At 38.9% G+C, this 15,011-nt stretch overlaps 4 protein-coding genes across 5 annotated transcripts; 1 reads left to right on the plus strand and 3 right to left on the minus strand.

The window, feature by feature from the left end:
• Positions 1-48: 48 nt before the first annotated feature.
• Positions 49-3,377, minus strand: LOC121621449 (lipopolysaccharide-induced tumor necrosis factor-alpha factor homolog). The gene is made up of 6 exons (XM_041957923.1): positions 3,342-3,377; positions 2,171-2,317; positions 1,935-2,057; positions 1,757-1,849; positions 734-881; positions 49-575 (listed from the first exon to the last, which is right to left on the minus strand). Exons 2-6 carry the CDS (start codon positions 2,307-2,309, stop codon positions 467-469), a joined length of 612 nt encoding a protein of 203 aa, XP_041813857.1. The 5' UTR covers positions 2,310-2,317; positions 3,342-3,377; the 3' UTR covers positions 49-466.
• Positions 3,378-3,537: 160 nt separating this feature from the next.
• On the minus strand, positions 3,538-5,419 carry snrnp25 (small nuclear ribonucleoprotein 25). Of its 2 annotated transcripts, XM_041957782.1 has the most exons (6): positions 5,343-5,419; positions 4,999-5,229; positions 4,449-4,539; positions 4,126-4,231; positions 3,959-4,033; positions 3,538-3,870 (listed from the first exon to the last, which is right to left on the minus strand). In XM_041957782.1, exons 2-6 carry the CDS (start codon positions 5,221-5,223, stop codon positions 3,813-3,815), a joined length of 555 nt encoding a protein of 184 aa, XP_041813716.1. In that variant the 5' UTR covers positions 5,224-5,229; positions 5,343-5,419; the 3' UTR covers positions 3,538-3,812. The 2 variants fall into 2 exon arrangements, with proteins under 2 accessions (XP_041813716.1, XP_041813715.1); XM_041957781.1 differs by having other exon boundaries at positions 4,999-5,397.
• A 240-nt stretch (positions 5,420-5,659) lies between these two features.
• polr3k (polymerase (RNA) III (DNA directed) polypeptide K) lies at positions 5,660-7,593 on the plus strand. Its single transcript, XM_041956708.1, has 3 exons — positions 5,660-5,889; positions 6,041-6,128; positions 6,852-7,593. The coding sequence occupies exons 1-3, from the start codon at positions 5,779-5,781 to the stop codon at positions 6,977-6,979; spliced, it is 327 nt and encodes a 108-aa protein (XP_041812642.1). The 5' UTR covers positions 5,660-5,778; the 3' UTR covers positions 6,980-7,593.
• cdip1 (cell death-inducing p53 target 1) lies at positions 7,254-12,833 on the minus strand. Its single transcript, XM_041956707.1, has 6 exons — positions 12,761-12,833; positions 11,799-11,853; positions 10,619-10,768; positions 10,114-10,260; positions 9,660-9,936; positions 7,254-9,094 (listed from the first exon to the last, which is right to left on the minus strand). Exons 3-6 carry the CDS (start codon positions 10,692-10,694, stop codon positions 8,983-8,985), a joined length of 612 nt encoding a protein of 203 aa, XP_041812641.1. The 5' UTR covers positions 10,695-10,768; positions 11,799-11,853; positions 12,761-12,833; the 3' UTR covers positions 7,254-8,982.
• Between the last annotated feature and the right edge of the window lie 2,178 nt (positions 12,834-15,011).

The following is a 15,011-nucleotide window of genomic DNA, read 5'->3' on the forward strand; positions in this document are numbered from 1 at the left end:
AAAAGTACAAGAGAAAAGCCTTTAATTATGCAGCTTTGTTGAACAAACAGCTTCACATTTCTAACCCTTAAGAGGCGACTGATTTCACATATTTGAAGTGCTATAGTAAATATGCTACAGTGATCTGATCATATTGATCAGATTTTTTAAAATTCAGTAAAAGCTGAATTTGGATATACAGATACATCCTGAAGGTTTTGCATTATATACATTTACATAGAGGCAGACTATATTAGTCTACACCCCATGTTCCTTCTGACATGTAGTCAATTAAAAGCAAACTGAATGTTTGCGTTGACAAACATTATCCCTCTACCACTGATATTCAGTGCATCCTGCACAACGGAGAATGATTTATAATGATCCTGAATGGATAAACTCTGCAGCTGAAATACTACTCCACCAATAGGTCAATATGTGATGTTCTTTCAATTTGAGCTTCAAGTTCTCAAGAGTTTCTTTTCTCTCAGAGCTTTTTAATAGTGATGATCGACGTCCGACACCTCGGGCATTTGTGTGTGGTAGACTTGAATGTATCGATGCAGAAGGGTATGAGGCAACAACCGGCTGCGCAGCTGCAAAAGAAGGAACATGAACAAAACAAAATGTCAACAAACCTGGAAGCATATGCCATTGACTGTAACACTGGCTACACAAATAGAAACAGGCCCAACAAACTCAGATTATATTCTCATGCAAATATTTCTCCAGGATGGAGGGAATGGTTTCATACCCAGTCAAAGCTATCATGAAACACACCAGCCAGGTCAAGCTGCTGACAGAGGTAAAAGTCTCTGTCACGATGAACTGCTCACAGGCTGGACACTGTGTCCTGCATGGACAGGGTGGAAAGTTTTCCAAGTCCAGAATCACAGTAGGGGCTGTTAAGAAAAACATTGAAGGCACTGAAAATCTAACTGAAGTCAAACCATGTATGTATAATCAGGAAAATGTGTTGAAAGTATTAAAAGCACTCAATGCAAATCTCCCCTGTGACTCTTAAACTATTAAATATTATATCATTAGATTATAATATTAATGTAAAAGAGGGATTTTACTTGTGTAGATGGTTGAGGTGGAGCTCATTTTTATCTCCTCTGTATAGGACTGCAACTACTGATTATTTTCATTATGGGTTCATCTGCTGATTATTTTTAATGAATCGACTGATTGTTTTGTTTGTAAAAACAGTGAAAAACGTCATCACAATTACCCAGAGCCTAAAGTGACACCAACCAATAGTCCAAACTTCAACATCGGTAAAAATGAATTAAAATTATTAACATACTTTAAAGGAAAGGCAAAAAAACCCTCACATTTGTTAAAGCTGGAACCATGAATTGGATGCATGAAAACTGACAGAAATTATTATCAAAATAGATGGCAATTAATTTTCTGTCAGTCGTTTAATTGATGAATCAATTCATCATTTCAGCTGTTCTACTGCTGGGTAGTTTAATTTAAAGCAAGATATTTTACAAGCCTTTCATATGTTTTGTACACCGGCTCCAAAAAAGTTAGGATGCTTTGTAAAACATAAATAAAACAGAACGTGATAATTAATGCTAATAAATTGCTAATCCTTTTTGACATGTGCTCAATTAAAACTGACATGACTCAAGTTTGTACATGAGTACAGCCCTTGAGTCATTGTACTTACATCCTTCCTTGCTTTCTAGGGTGCAGGATTTGCTATGTGAAGACCAGAACCCCAAGCTGAGCAGTTCGAATGAGCATTTGTGCATCACTGACTCACCAGGGATAGAAGGAGGGGCTTCAATATAGATCATATTGGAGGCAGGAACAGGAGCAACAGGCACCGTCATCTGACTGGAAGTTAAACTATCCTCTAACAAAGGAGAAAAAAATAGTTACAAAACCAAAATATGTTGGACCAATGAGTTGCTGGACTTTTGCTCGAAATTTGGATTCACCTTTCTTATCTTTGGCATGAAGGATGTTATCATGGCTTTTTTGGAGTTCAGCCTTCCTCTCTGTCAGTTGTTTCAGTTTGTCATCAATGCTGTCAATCTCATGCTGATTTGAGGCTGCCCCCTCTGGTAGAAAACATATATATACATAAGAATGTGTGTGTGTGTGTGTGTGTGTGTATACATGTTATATTTGGTTAGGTTTGGTCATTTCTTTCATGATCTCTTCCATACATCACCTGCTTGTCCAAATTCAGCACGATTTCTCAACTCTTGAAATATGCACTGGATTTTTTTCCTTTCCAGAAGTTGTTGTCTCATGAGCGAAAGTTGTTTCAACTCTGCAGATATCTTCTGCTCGCTGTCTGAAGACGTCATGGTGGATGCTGAATAGACAGGGGAATTGTTGGATTGATTTTAGCCTGGGTTTCATATTGTGTTTACTTATATTTGGAGCTCCACATGTCCCATACTTTAAATTAAAGTTGAGGAGTGTATGTAGTGTGTGTATTTAAAAATTGAAAAAGAAAATTGGATTCAAGTGTTGTAGTGTGAATACTAAATGCTACCACCAAACATATACAGTATTCTTATGACTACACTTATCTATGCAGTGACATCTTCTCGAAATAAAGACCAGTTTTAAAAGTATTAATTCAACAGTGGATAAATAATATTGATGAGATGAATAGAATTTGAAACTTAAAAAAAACTTTTGGACTAACACTGACAGACATCACGTGGCCTTCTCTGTGCCCCAAAATCTGGATAGGATCATAAAATGTGGCGACAATGTATGAAATTATATTTCCTCTCTGAAGATGTCATTACCAGATGCATTGGGCTTATTTGACATGAAACTGAACCAAACACTGTACCGTGGAGTTACATGACTGTACATTGCAAATATCAAACTGTAGACCATGCTGATTTGCAAATTCACAGATCTGAACAGGTAAATCTATTTTCAGGTTACATTTGCATATTGCTCTCGCATCTGAAGTGTGAACCAGAGATATGCTTCAGGATTCAAAAAATTACCAAAAGTATTTATTAAAAATACTCTTTGTCATGATGCATGCATTTCATATCAAGTTCTAGTTTAAATTCATCCTTTAAAAACTTCTGAATGGCACTTTAAGTTGGTTGATGATAAAACAAGATAGAGACTATTTACTAAATGTTGAGTCAAACATTATTATTTCTTATTTTTTGGAGGAAAGAGACAATTGAAAAAAATCTCTAAAATAAATTCTGGTTTGAACAGGAAAAAATGGCAAAATAATACTTTAGACTGAATTGTACTCTTGACATACATGAGTCGAACATGTAAGTCAAATTTAACTCCATAAAGTCCCAGTTAAATTGTTCAAAGAGAATATTATATTAAAGGGAACATGTCTGTCTTACCTAATGTCCTCAGCTGCTCACAGTGTATCCTGCACAGGCAACATTCAGACTAGGTTAGCAAGGGCATACAGTGTTCACTCTTAACAAGAAATATTCAAATCATCTGGTTTACATCTGCCTCCTCTGGAAAAATGTCACACAATGCTCTGCTGAGTTCCAAGCAAAACACAACACAGCAATACTGTAAAATGTTTTAATATTTGCAAACAATCACACAAAAATCACCACACAATGGCATTAAAAGTAAGGTTTAACATCTAGTGCCCCACATATCTTATTTAAAGTAGACTATGAGAGGCAGGTCAGTTTGTAAAGCAGGTTTCTGGAAAAGTATTTCATATTGTGTACAGAGGTATCATGTCAAGTCTGACCAAAACACTTAAAATAAAACAATTAATACAATCATGAGTACTTTGTGATGGTCATTTCAAGTCTGTGAGGCAAGTGGCAACAAATGTTGACTGTATTGTTTCACTTCTTCCTGAGTCTCTTCATGAACGTCACTTCATCTCTGTTCCTGATCCCGTAGCTTAACACATAAAGAGGAGAGACACAGTTAAACAGTAGTGAAGGTAACAGCATTGCAAGCAAAGGAGGTGACTGTTTTACACACTCACTCTTTAAGCCTCATCTTGTCATCATCAAGCTTTTCCCCTTGAAACACTAAATGATAAGTTCTCCAAACATATCTCCTGTAAAAGGAAGAATGCAAACAGTGTTAATTAACAGTGTATATATATTATATTTTAAATCCCTTTTATATTGCATTTGTGATTGCCCTTACCAGCTGATATGTTTCACTCCGCCTTCACGTTGTTGTTTCAGCTGCATGAATCTGCAAATGGCCTTCTTCAGGTCAAGGACGGTGGCATTTTGCACCACCACTATGGCTTAGAGAGGAACATTTTTTTTCAGCTAATGATTAATTAAAAAACAGAATAATACTAAAATAATTGAATAATAATACAAGTTGTGGCATAATGTTCACGAATTAAAGAAAATACATTGTGTGTGCCAAATGTGAATTGTGTGATCAGAAAACACACAGTGTAGATTCAACTACTGTTAAGCTTCAAAGTGAAAGAACAAAACAATCTAAATACTTACGCATTATTTCACCATCTGCCTTAAAAACCCTCACAGTCATTGCCTGGCCGTACTCCAAAGCAATCTGAGAATTTACTTCCTCCAGAGTCACCTAAAGAAAGATCAGATTCAGAACAATTTACTGAGCTTCTTATATCTCCTATCTATCAGTACAGATTTTGACAAAATCTCTTTTTTTTTAACTGCCAACCTTTCAACGACTTATTGCAAGTTATGACTTCTTTTTGATGCCCTTCACCTGATCTGTAAATACACACTCACTTCAGGGAAGTTCAAGCAGAGTTTCTTGGACTTAGTGGTTTGTTTTTGATCGGACAGTCACTGTGACTGTAATTTAACCAAGAGCGAACATTAAACTGCAAATCGTTTAAAGATATTTCTCAAGTAAGATTCAAGAAAACAGGATGGATCGAATGTGAAGCATCACAACCAGTAGTGTGACCACAGACAGCATGTAAATATGATATTTCTGTTTTCTTATATTATTTATTTCTTTTTTTGCTTTTTCATCACAGGAATATAAAATGCTTTATGGACAGATCACACCAACCTGGATGGGCAGATCACAGAGTAAAGGGTCCTGCACAAGTCGGGCGAGTCCCTCCTCGAAAATATCCAGGATCTCCGAGTGAGGAAGAGTCTCTTCATCTTCCTCGTCTGTGCCTGGAGCTGCCATCTCTATCAGGTTCTCGTTTTTCACCTCTTCATCCTTTACAGACGGTCCTTCTCCTTCTCCTCCTCCTCCCCCAGCAGTGTCCTGACTCTGCTCCTCCATCAATCACTAAACTCATTCAAAAACAACAGCCGGCTTGTTAGGTGGGAAATGTTAAAACTGTCTAACTATACTGTTCTTTGCATCCTTAAAGAACACTAAAAACAACAGTGAGCCTTTACCAAATACAGCTGCCAAACATTTTAACTAGAAACGAGTCCGCCGTTAGAAGCGGTAAAGTAAACAAACAATGTGTACAGCACAAATTATATACCGGAAGGCAACTGTAGCTCATAAAAATGGTTCCACTTAATGAGCGTAAATTTAGACAATACTTCACTTATTTCTCGAACACCTAAATATTGAGGTTATTCATTATTATTTACCGGCGTACCTTTTGGTGTGAATCAATATAAAACCACTTTCTGTCTTTAGATTTCGTTTCCCACCGAGCGATAAAAAGTGTAACACCTGCTTTCATCAGCTCTCTTCCGCCGCTGCGCATGCGGCAAGCTGTTTACAGCAGGGAAACTTGTGTTAGCTGTGTAAAATAGTCTACTTATACTGACTCTGTTGTTTTAGTTTGTAGCTGTTAGCTACATACATCCCCCCGCTAACATGCTTCTTTTTTGTCCAACCTGCGGGAATGTTTTAATTGTCGAGGAAGGACAGAAGTGCATGAGATTCGCCTGCAACACTTGTCCGTATGTACACAACATCACAAGAAAGGTGAGTTTTGTTGTGTCGAGATGAATTAGCTCGGCGCACATTATGACATCCATCTCATTTTAAATCAGTGTTACTTTTAACGCTGTAGGTGCTCCGAGTTTCACAGGTGGCTTAAGTTTATGAGAGATTGACTTATTTCTCTTTTCTACAGGTAAATAACAGGAAGTATCCAAAACTGAAGGAGGTGGATGATGTGCTTGGTGGTGCTGCAGCTTGGGAAAACGTGGACTCAACTCCTGGTATGAGTGTAGGCTTGAGTTTACCAATGTATCAGAGGCCTCAGGTCCAACAAGAAATCCTGTCCGTTGCTAAATTGGAAGCATGTGTTGTCTGTCAGCTCAAAAAACCTCTATTGTGTAGGTTATATAATGTCTGTACTCATTAATATTGTTGGTGCTCAGTCAGTGTCGCCCCCACGTCTGATTCTTTAGATCATCACTCTTTAGTTGCAGATGAGATCATCATCATCAGGGGAAAAAACGTTGATAACATCAATAAACTGTGATCCTCATCCATTTTAAATTCAGCTTTTTAGTTAACGATAGCTAGATTCAAGATTTTGTGAGATCATCAATAAAACTCACGTTCCACACTAATTTCATATTTTCTAAAAAGTAAATTAGAGATTGTACTTTTTTGTTTTAATGTTAATTGGTCATAACTTGAACCATAGCGTGTTAAATTCTGATCAAATATTATTCAGTATCTCAAACCCTGACTCCAAAAGGTGTGTGCATTATTGTGCATGCAGTGTTTTAGTTTATCTTATCAATCTCTGCACGCACACACAGACTTGAATTTGTTTTCTTTGGAGAGGATTCTCGTATTAATTAGAATCTTTATTAGATGAGCTTTTACAGCTGTATTGTCGCATTCATGTCTTCTCTTTTACACGGTGTAAACCAAATCTGAGGAGTTCTTGTGGTTCCAAACTGATATTTACTACTTGTATCCGTTTACAGAAACTTGTCCCAAGTGTGAACACCCTCGGGCGTATTTCATGCAGATTCAGACCAGATCAGCTGATGAACCAATGACCACTTTCTACAAATGCTGCAATGCCCAGTGCGGTCACCGATGGAGAGACTGAAACCTTTGAACTTTGAAAATTTTCATGTATTTAATGCTCATGTGGCACGGATAGCTTCCTTCATGCCTTGCCTCTCATTTGAGCCTATATTTATTGCCACCGGGCTCTGGTAGGTATGGAAATTCTACTGATGGATTTACAGTTGTTCATTTTCTGTCCTGTGTGTAGGACCTGAAGAAACTTCCTTTTTGTTTTTGCAGATGATATTTACATACAGGAACTCACTTTGCAGACATAGTTCATTTCCAAAACAACATTAAAATGATGAAAAAAATCATGTTCTGATTTTTATTGATAAAATAGTACCTGTATACAACAGTCAAACAAATTTTGACTTACATAGTTATACATTTCACAGACATTTAGAGCAATGCGGACCAGCATCATTCACAACAATGGCATACAGTACTTTGTATTAAAAGTTTAATGCAAACCTTCAACTCAGAATTGACTTTCTTGCACAGCTTAGCTAGCCTCAGGGAAAAAAAATTAAATGCACAGAGTCAATAAACTAGCCAGTGAGAATTATTCATTTTGATGTGTGGCTCATGCAGAACAACTCTGCACTTGGTGAGTGAATGGCAGTTTGGGCATGCTGTGGTGGGACAATGGTTGTTTCGTTGTTAGTAGGAATCTCAATGGAACCACAATGTCATTTTGCAAGATGTCTAATACAATCATTTATTTGAAGCTTATTCCTAGCAGAGAGGTCACTATTTAGTATTAGTCAAAAGACATCTCTGTTATCTAACATGCATCTGAGCAATGCAGGTACTCTTTAAGGGTTGATACCATATTAGAAAGGTTAGAGGTTAAACAGTGTTACTGTATGTGATCATGGCGCCACCACTGTCATTTGTTTGCAAAAATACTTTTCTACTTTAAACTAGCTACTTTTTACTGTGGCACTGAAAAACTAACCATCAGCCAACAGTATCAGTGAGGAGATGATCTAGTGTGGAGCGGTGCATCAAACTGACACAAGGGCCAGAGAGAGGACACAAGATAACTGAGATGTCATGCAGTGTGTCTCCATGAGTAACAGTAAAACTCTGTCTGCTAGCTCTATTTGAGTCTACTCTACTCTGAATAAGTGCAAGTATGGTGGGATTTAATCAGCTAACAACAAACCCAAGTAAAAGCCAAAAGTATATACTGCTCACATTTTTTTCTCCTCAAAGCCAAAATCTCTAACAGACTAATGATAGCTGAGGTTGGTAGTTTTTAATGCATCAGAAGGGGAAATTGGAATTCCAACTTAAAGTGCAAATTTTGGCTTCATCATCAAAATTAAGTACCACATTGCGCACGGAGGGCATTAACGCAGAATCGCTCCACCGCAAATCACCAAACATTTTGTGCCTTCTGACTGACGTCCAGAAGATTAATACTCAAAGCTGAAAATGGTTCGTTAGCTTGCTCACATTCAAAGAGGGATAACGATAAAAGGAAAACCTAGGTCTGATAGAACAAAATCATCAGACATGAACGAAACAGTTCTCAGTGTTAACTTATTAAAATAGTGGATAAAATATTTGAAATAAATAAGAGAAGAAAAAAGTTAACCCAGCATGTTTGACTTCAATACACCTGCTTCTCAGTAAGATTCACATATGATTTCAAATGAACAAAGTGACCGTTTTCACAGCTTTCTCTCACTGAGGCTGTCTGTCTTTTTCAAGTAACGTAAAATCACGAGCCTTTTCTCCAGTTTTCCACACGGAATCCACATCCACCATATCGGCAGATGTTTTCATGCCCTACATCTTCTGTAATTCAATGAGATTTGTACATTTCAAATGCATCTTTATACATGAACAAATTCTGCTGAACGATATATACAGTAAATATTCTGTGAACTAATGAGAAAACTGCACTTACAATTTAAGAGGGCTTCACAACACTTTGCAAAAATGGGGGGAAAGCCTGTCACTACCAGCAGGAGGAGCAGTGAGTTTATGTGTGTGCATGTACATGTCTCTGTAGCATACTGCTGTCGGTGGTTAGCATATACGCTTGTATGTGTAAATGTACCCCTTACAGTACGGGCAGGTGTGTGTCACATCCTTGAGGTCATCAATCAGGCAGGGAATCAAGCAGCAGCCGAGATCACATCTGGGAATGAGACAAAACAAGCAAAATATCACGTTACAAACAACACCAGCACACGGCACACACTCCAAGTGCCGAGAAAAGAGGAAGTGGGTGTTGCAGTGGAAGAAAAAAGTACTTTTGTCTGAAAAGGAAGCAAACTGGGGACAACAACATCTAACGATAGCCAGCTTACTGGAACAGAGGTCACAGACAGCCCTGCAAGCAAAATATGCGAGTGCAAAATACAAGATAGACAAGATAAACATGTTGACTGAATCAACGTTGGTGAAACTCTTCTAACTCCAGATGTCTGCATATTTGAAACATATTTTGTCTTCCACAGCAACTTTTAATTTGCATGTCACATCATAAACAGGTGCACTCACTTTGCATACAAACAGGTTGCTGAGAATGGATTGTTAACTAACAGACACAATGGAACCAACAGGCAGTTACAAGGCATGATCATGACTTTGACTTCTCTTTTCTGACAGATAATATCTTTGTCCACATTTAATTTCAATATATAAACACAAGCTAATTCAATGCTGTTTCACCAAAGTATGATCTGGCCTGATCTACTTACCCTACAAAGAAGCAGAAGAGGCAGAAAAGTGTGTTCATGAGTCCGACATCATGGGAGATGCGGGTGATGATTGCCTGCTGACAGTGCGGACACACGGTTTGCACTGGTGAGGTCTGGAACATTTCCCCTTGCAGGACGGTCACAGTGGTGGCTGCTCCTGGAGGAGCCAGGACGGTCGCTGTGTGACCTCCCATGTGGACAAATTGACTGGGACCGGGACCCATCTGTCCTGGCATTGGGTGAGGAAAGTGACCGGGCGGAGGTGGGTAGGGGCCACCTGCACAAAAGGAAATGACCAAAAACATGACTCCAGATGAAAGCTGAGGTTGCTCGGTCTGAAAATATGGTGCTGCTTGCTAACAAATTAGTCTCAACATCTTCATATGTTGTGTCCGGGTATCTGTCGGCTTGTTGTGATGCTTTATGTGTTTTATATGCAGACTGTCTGCAGCACCTGGTGGTGGTGGAGGCATTGGCATTGGCATGGGCATGGGCCCTTCTCCAGGGACATGTGGGGGAAGGAAGCCTGGCTGTGAGGCCTCATAGGGTGGAGGACCATAGTCTGGAGGCAAGGGCTGTCCCTGTATTGGAGCAGTTCTTACTGCACCACACAGAAAAAAAAAGAAAATGAGCCAACAAATAGGAAGAATTCATACTGCAATATTTCTAAGTCTCCATGGTGACAATGATTAACATTTGGTGTACACAGAGGCATTTTGTGGAGTTTGATGATGCCAATTGTGATAGTCATGAAGCAAACTCACACTCACAGAGTGAGGAGGTGAAAATTAAATAGAAACTTTAACTTTCAACACTGAATGATTCAACCAACTGTCATCACACAGCTGAGTTAAGCTCAAGCTGCCTCAATGTTACATCCTACTGGTTCGATCTCACATTTAAAGCAGGAATTAAGTCAATACACATTCACCACTATCCGACATGTTTAGTTTTATTACCAGGTTGTCCATTTTTCTCCTCAATGAGAGGGGCACTGGGACCTCCTGGGTACGGAGGAGGAGGGTCACTGGACATACTGGCCGGATGTCTGTATAGGGAAAGGGGTTGGACACGGAGCTCCCCTCACAACTCCCCTTTGGACTTTTATTCTGTGAGGGGGAAAAAAAAACATGCACAGTTTAAGTCCCATGGCTCATTACTCTCTGACACACACTTCTCCCGAGACATAAAGTATTCAAACGACAGTCAGAGGCGCTAATGAAGTACTTTGTGTAACTGCTGATGTCAGGCTGCATATGTACTGTAAGTTAACAACTGAGTCAAATGCAGCAGAGTTTTAAGCAATTTTGTGGTGGAAGACAGTGACCGATATTGTTGCCTGCTAAATTAGAGCACTGCCTGATGTCACTGAAAAATCAAACTATTATCATTATATAATATATATGTATACATCGTGATATTTTGTTTTAAGACAGGATGTTGCAAGTGAGTGACTACCTGGTGATCATCAGCACTGTAAAGACGGCATTAACAAAAGGATTGTCAAGATAAAAGTGTGCCTACTTCAGAGGACTGAATGAAAAGAAAACAAGAAAGAAACAACAAGAAATAAAACAACACAGAAGAGAGCTCCACAGTCCTGTGTCAGGGCTTAAGTTTCAGCAGGAAGCACGATTTCTTTCTGGTTAAATAATGCATGTCGTGGCTGAGTGCAGTGCTCAACAAATGTATCCGAGAAACAAACACTGGAATTTGTTTGTTGCTGCATACCCTGTGGCTAAAAAATGTGTTGGTGAAAGCAAGTGTTTTTCACAGGACACAACAGGCTCTTTCGCTTTCTGTCTGTGAGGTCAGACAAAGGATGTGGGCTGCTGAATTTGGGTATGAACCTACAAAAAAAAACGTATGTGTGTATACTGTAACAGGGGTTCAATAAAAGAGGGCCTGTGCACAATCTAATACAACAGCCCTGAAAAAATTATAGTATTTGTGAAACTGTGTTTCAACTCATTGAGACTGTAGTGGGGTGTTGCTGCCTCTCTGTGGTTGCTACTGAGACTTTGTGTAGTGTGAGTTTAATGTCCCCCATCACAACATAGTAAAAGTCATGATGATACATACTAATATGTGCAACTGTCAGAGTATTCACAAATAACAGTTAAATGACAAAAACATTACCTGCTAATGGGCAAAGAAAGATTCCACCTGAGGAACCTGTCAAACGTACCACAACCTGCAAAATGATGGAAAAGTTATTTTAATAAAGTCCACCAAAACGAGTAAAATTACTATGCAATTCTGACAATCTAGTGAAGTTTATTCTGTAATTTGCAAGAATAACAGCAATAACGATGTCACTTTAGTGGCTGTGTTGCAGCCCAAAATCTACTTTTTTCCGTCTCAACAGATCTGCTGTTCGTAAAACTCTGAGATGAGTGACACCAGAAGGAAAAGCCGAAAGACAAAAGTAAAATATCACAGTAATATCAAGTCTTCATGTAGATACCTGCTAGAAAATAACCAACCCTCATCAAATAAATGCTAGCGCTTCACAGCTAACCGACCAGCTAGCTAGCTGATGTGTTTTTAAATCCTTTCCGGGATAATCCAGCTCACAGCTACTTGCACAACTAACCATGAATAACTTAGTTACGTAATGGATGCTGGCGAAAGCCAGCACTGACGGTAACTCCAATTGTGTCACGTATCTAGTTCAAGTATCTCCTATTATTACTAACGTGTGTATTAACGTTAATTTACTCGGTGGCTAACGGAGATAACGCGGAATGGCGTTAACGTAACTGGGGTTGGCTCATTTGCAGGTCGCAGAGAATTTATCCGACCTGGCTCTTAAAACTAGTTTGAAAAACGACTGACAGCGAGTGTTTGTACTCAGTTGTTGAGGCAACTCGGAAGACAAGGATGTGTTTGTTCAGCTAACGTTGAAGCAAAGCAAAGTGTGTTTGCTAGCTGTCGTTAGCTAGCTAGCGTCGCCATTCTAGGCAGCTACAGAAACAACATACTGTAGATAATGCCCGAAATTTACGAATGAAGGGACTAAACATCCATTGTGTCGTGAGACATTGTTTCTGGTGGCGACTGTAATGATGCAGCTGTGAGTCTGCAGGACCACAAATTACCTGGTTTTGTGAGGAACGCAGTCTGCCCGCGGTGTAACCGAAGTTGTTTGACGTTAGCTGCTCCGACGCTCCTGATGGGAGTCAACATCCGCTGAGACGGATTTTCACCCGCCGTCATTAATAATGTGTACAGAAGCACCGAACGTATCAAAACGTTGACAAATGTATATCATACATCACATTGCATTATGAAGTAAATAAATAGTAATAAAAAAACAAAACAGATAAACATAATACAACTTAGAAATATATTTATTTTGAAAGTATTTACCGGAAGCCTTGGTAATGATTGTGTCTGCCTTAGCGCTAGCTTCAACAGCTCTCGCAAATAGACAAATAGTTAATTTTCACAGTTAGCAACACTATTTAAAATGTAACTGCGGAATATGAATGATCACCAAATATAAAACAGAATGTATTATTATAAAGAACAACATAAGCACTGGTATCGACCATTATTGTTGTAACAGAACTGTTTCTTTTTTCCTGTGTTTAAACGTCTACTGAAGACGACTGTAGACCAACTTTATTTTTAATCGTGGTGTTTGTTGCCCTCTAGCGGTCACCGTGGGGAACTGTAATATAATATTTGTCAAGGTAGCGTCAATGCAACATTAAACACTGCAAATACTTTCGGTAAGTACTTTCAAAATAATATGACAAAGCTAAAACGAAAAGACCGAACCTATGATGAAATGATCAATTTCATTTCTCGCTAGTGGTCACGTCCACATCCTTCAGTAAGAATATTTGTAGTTTTTTTTTTATTACGTTTTGACGTGTCTCTCACAATTGGCCCAAAACGATGTCCACATATGTATTAGCCAAATGGTCTTATCAAAACAATGACAGAGTTAAGTTATCCAAAAGCATCAGTATGATATTGTGTCTAATGTGGCGAAGGTGAAGTAGGAGAGCTGGCAGCGTGCAATTGAGCAGGAGCGTCGGTGTGGTTTCGGAATAACCGGCTAGCCTGGGGAGCTCACATAACACAACTGGATGGGGATTGCCAGACTGCTACATTATTCCATATGTATTCCATATTACATTCACTACTCATACATCAGCAGTACAGCACATTTATAACCTGAACCCCCTTGTCAGTAGAATTGGTCCCCAGTATCTCTCAACACAGTCCAGCTCAACAGAATTACAAGAATTTACGGCCCTCCAGTGGCCACAGTGTGGAACTACGGTAAATTCAATTCTGACATTTCTCACAAACACTGTCACTGTTGTTTTTCATAAAAATCACAACAACAATAAATTTGACTTATTGCTACTATATTAATAATGCTAAGTGTTAATATTAGTAGTATAGTATTGATATGACAACAAGTGATAAAAATCCTGTGTATAAGCAATTTAATGTCGAGTGATGCGTTTATTATTATTATTGTGGTGTTGAAATTTCCGATTATTGGTGTACGTTTCTGTTTAGTTACCTTATTTTGAAAGTAGTAACCAGAAGCGTTTATTGTCCGCGTTGACGCTAATTTGATTAATTTTTGTGATATTGTTCCACACTGTGTCCACTAGAGGGCAGTAAACACTCGTAATTCTTAGAATATTCAGTGTAGCCAGCAGGCAAAGGCTAGATTTTTCTCCACAACAAAATAACTGAATAAATACAAAAATTGCCAGACTTAATGTTATTATCGTTATTTGCCTTACTAATTCTAATATGAGTTGTATATTTTGATGTTACTTAATGGACCCTGTGCCCCAAATTGAATGCTGCAGGGCTTCACTGTGACCACTAGAGGGCAGTAAACGCCCATGTTTCTGTATAGTCAAGACAGCATCAATTAAGCCTACCGGTGTCACGTGCCACAGTGTCAGCGACTGACACAGTACTTAAGGCAAAAACACACAAAGTAAAAGTCGTGTTTCTACTAATCTGCGAAAAAAGGCTATGTAAGCTCATTTATTTGCGTTTTCTTTTGGGGGAATAGCATTACCCAGCTATTCTTAATTTAAAGTGCACATTCATTTTTTATTTCATTGTCGGGCCGACATACTATATGTGTATGGTGTCATAAATTTACGAATAGATTAAGGAAACAGCTCCAACAGTTGCTGCGTTATTGCTCTAACGGTGTTGGTGGGACAGTGTCGCAGATTCCATCTACTTTGTGACAACAAACCGACGTCCTTGTGACCCCTTCCACTCCTGACCCCCCCCCCCCCCACCCCCGCCGGGCGGACCCATCACGCAGAGCGAACGCCCTGAATTTCTGGAAGCGCTCGC

Source organism: Chelmon rostratus, chromosome 17, assembly GCF_017976325.1.
Source record: "Chelmon rostratus isolate fCheRos1 chromosome 17, fCheRos1.pri, whole genome shotgun sequence".
Classification (NCBI taxonomy): domain Eukaryota; kingdom Metazoa; phylum Chordata; class Actinopteri; order Chaetodontiformes; family Chaetodontidae; genus Chelmon; species Chelmon rostratus.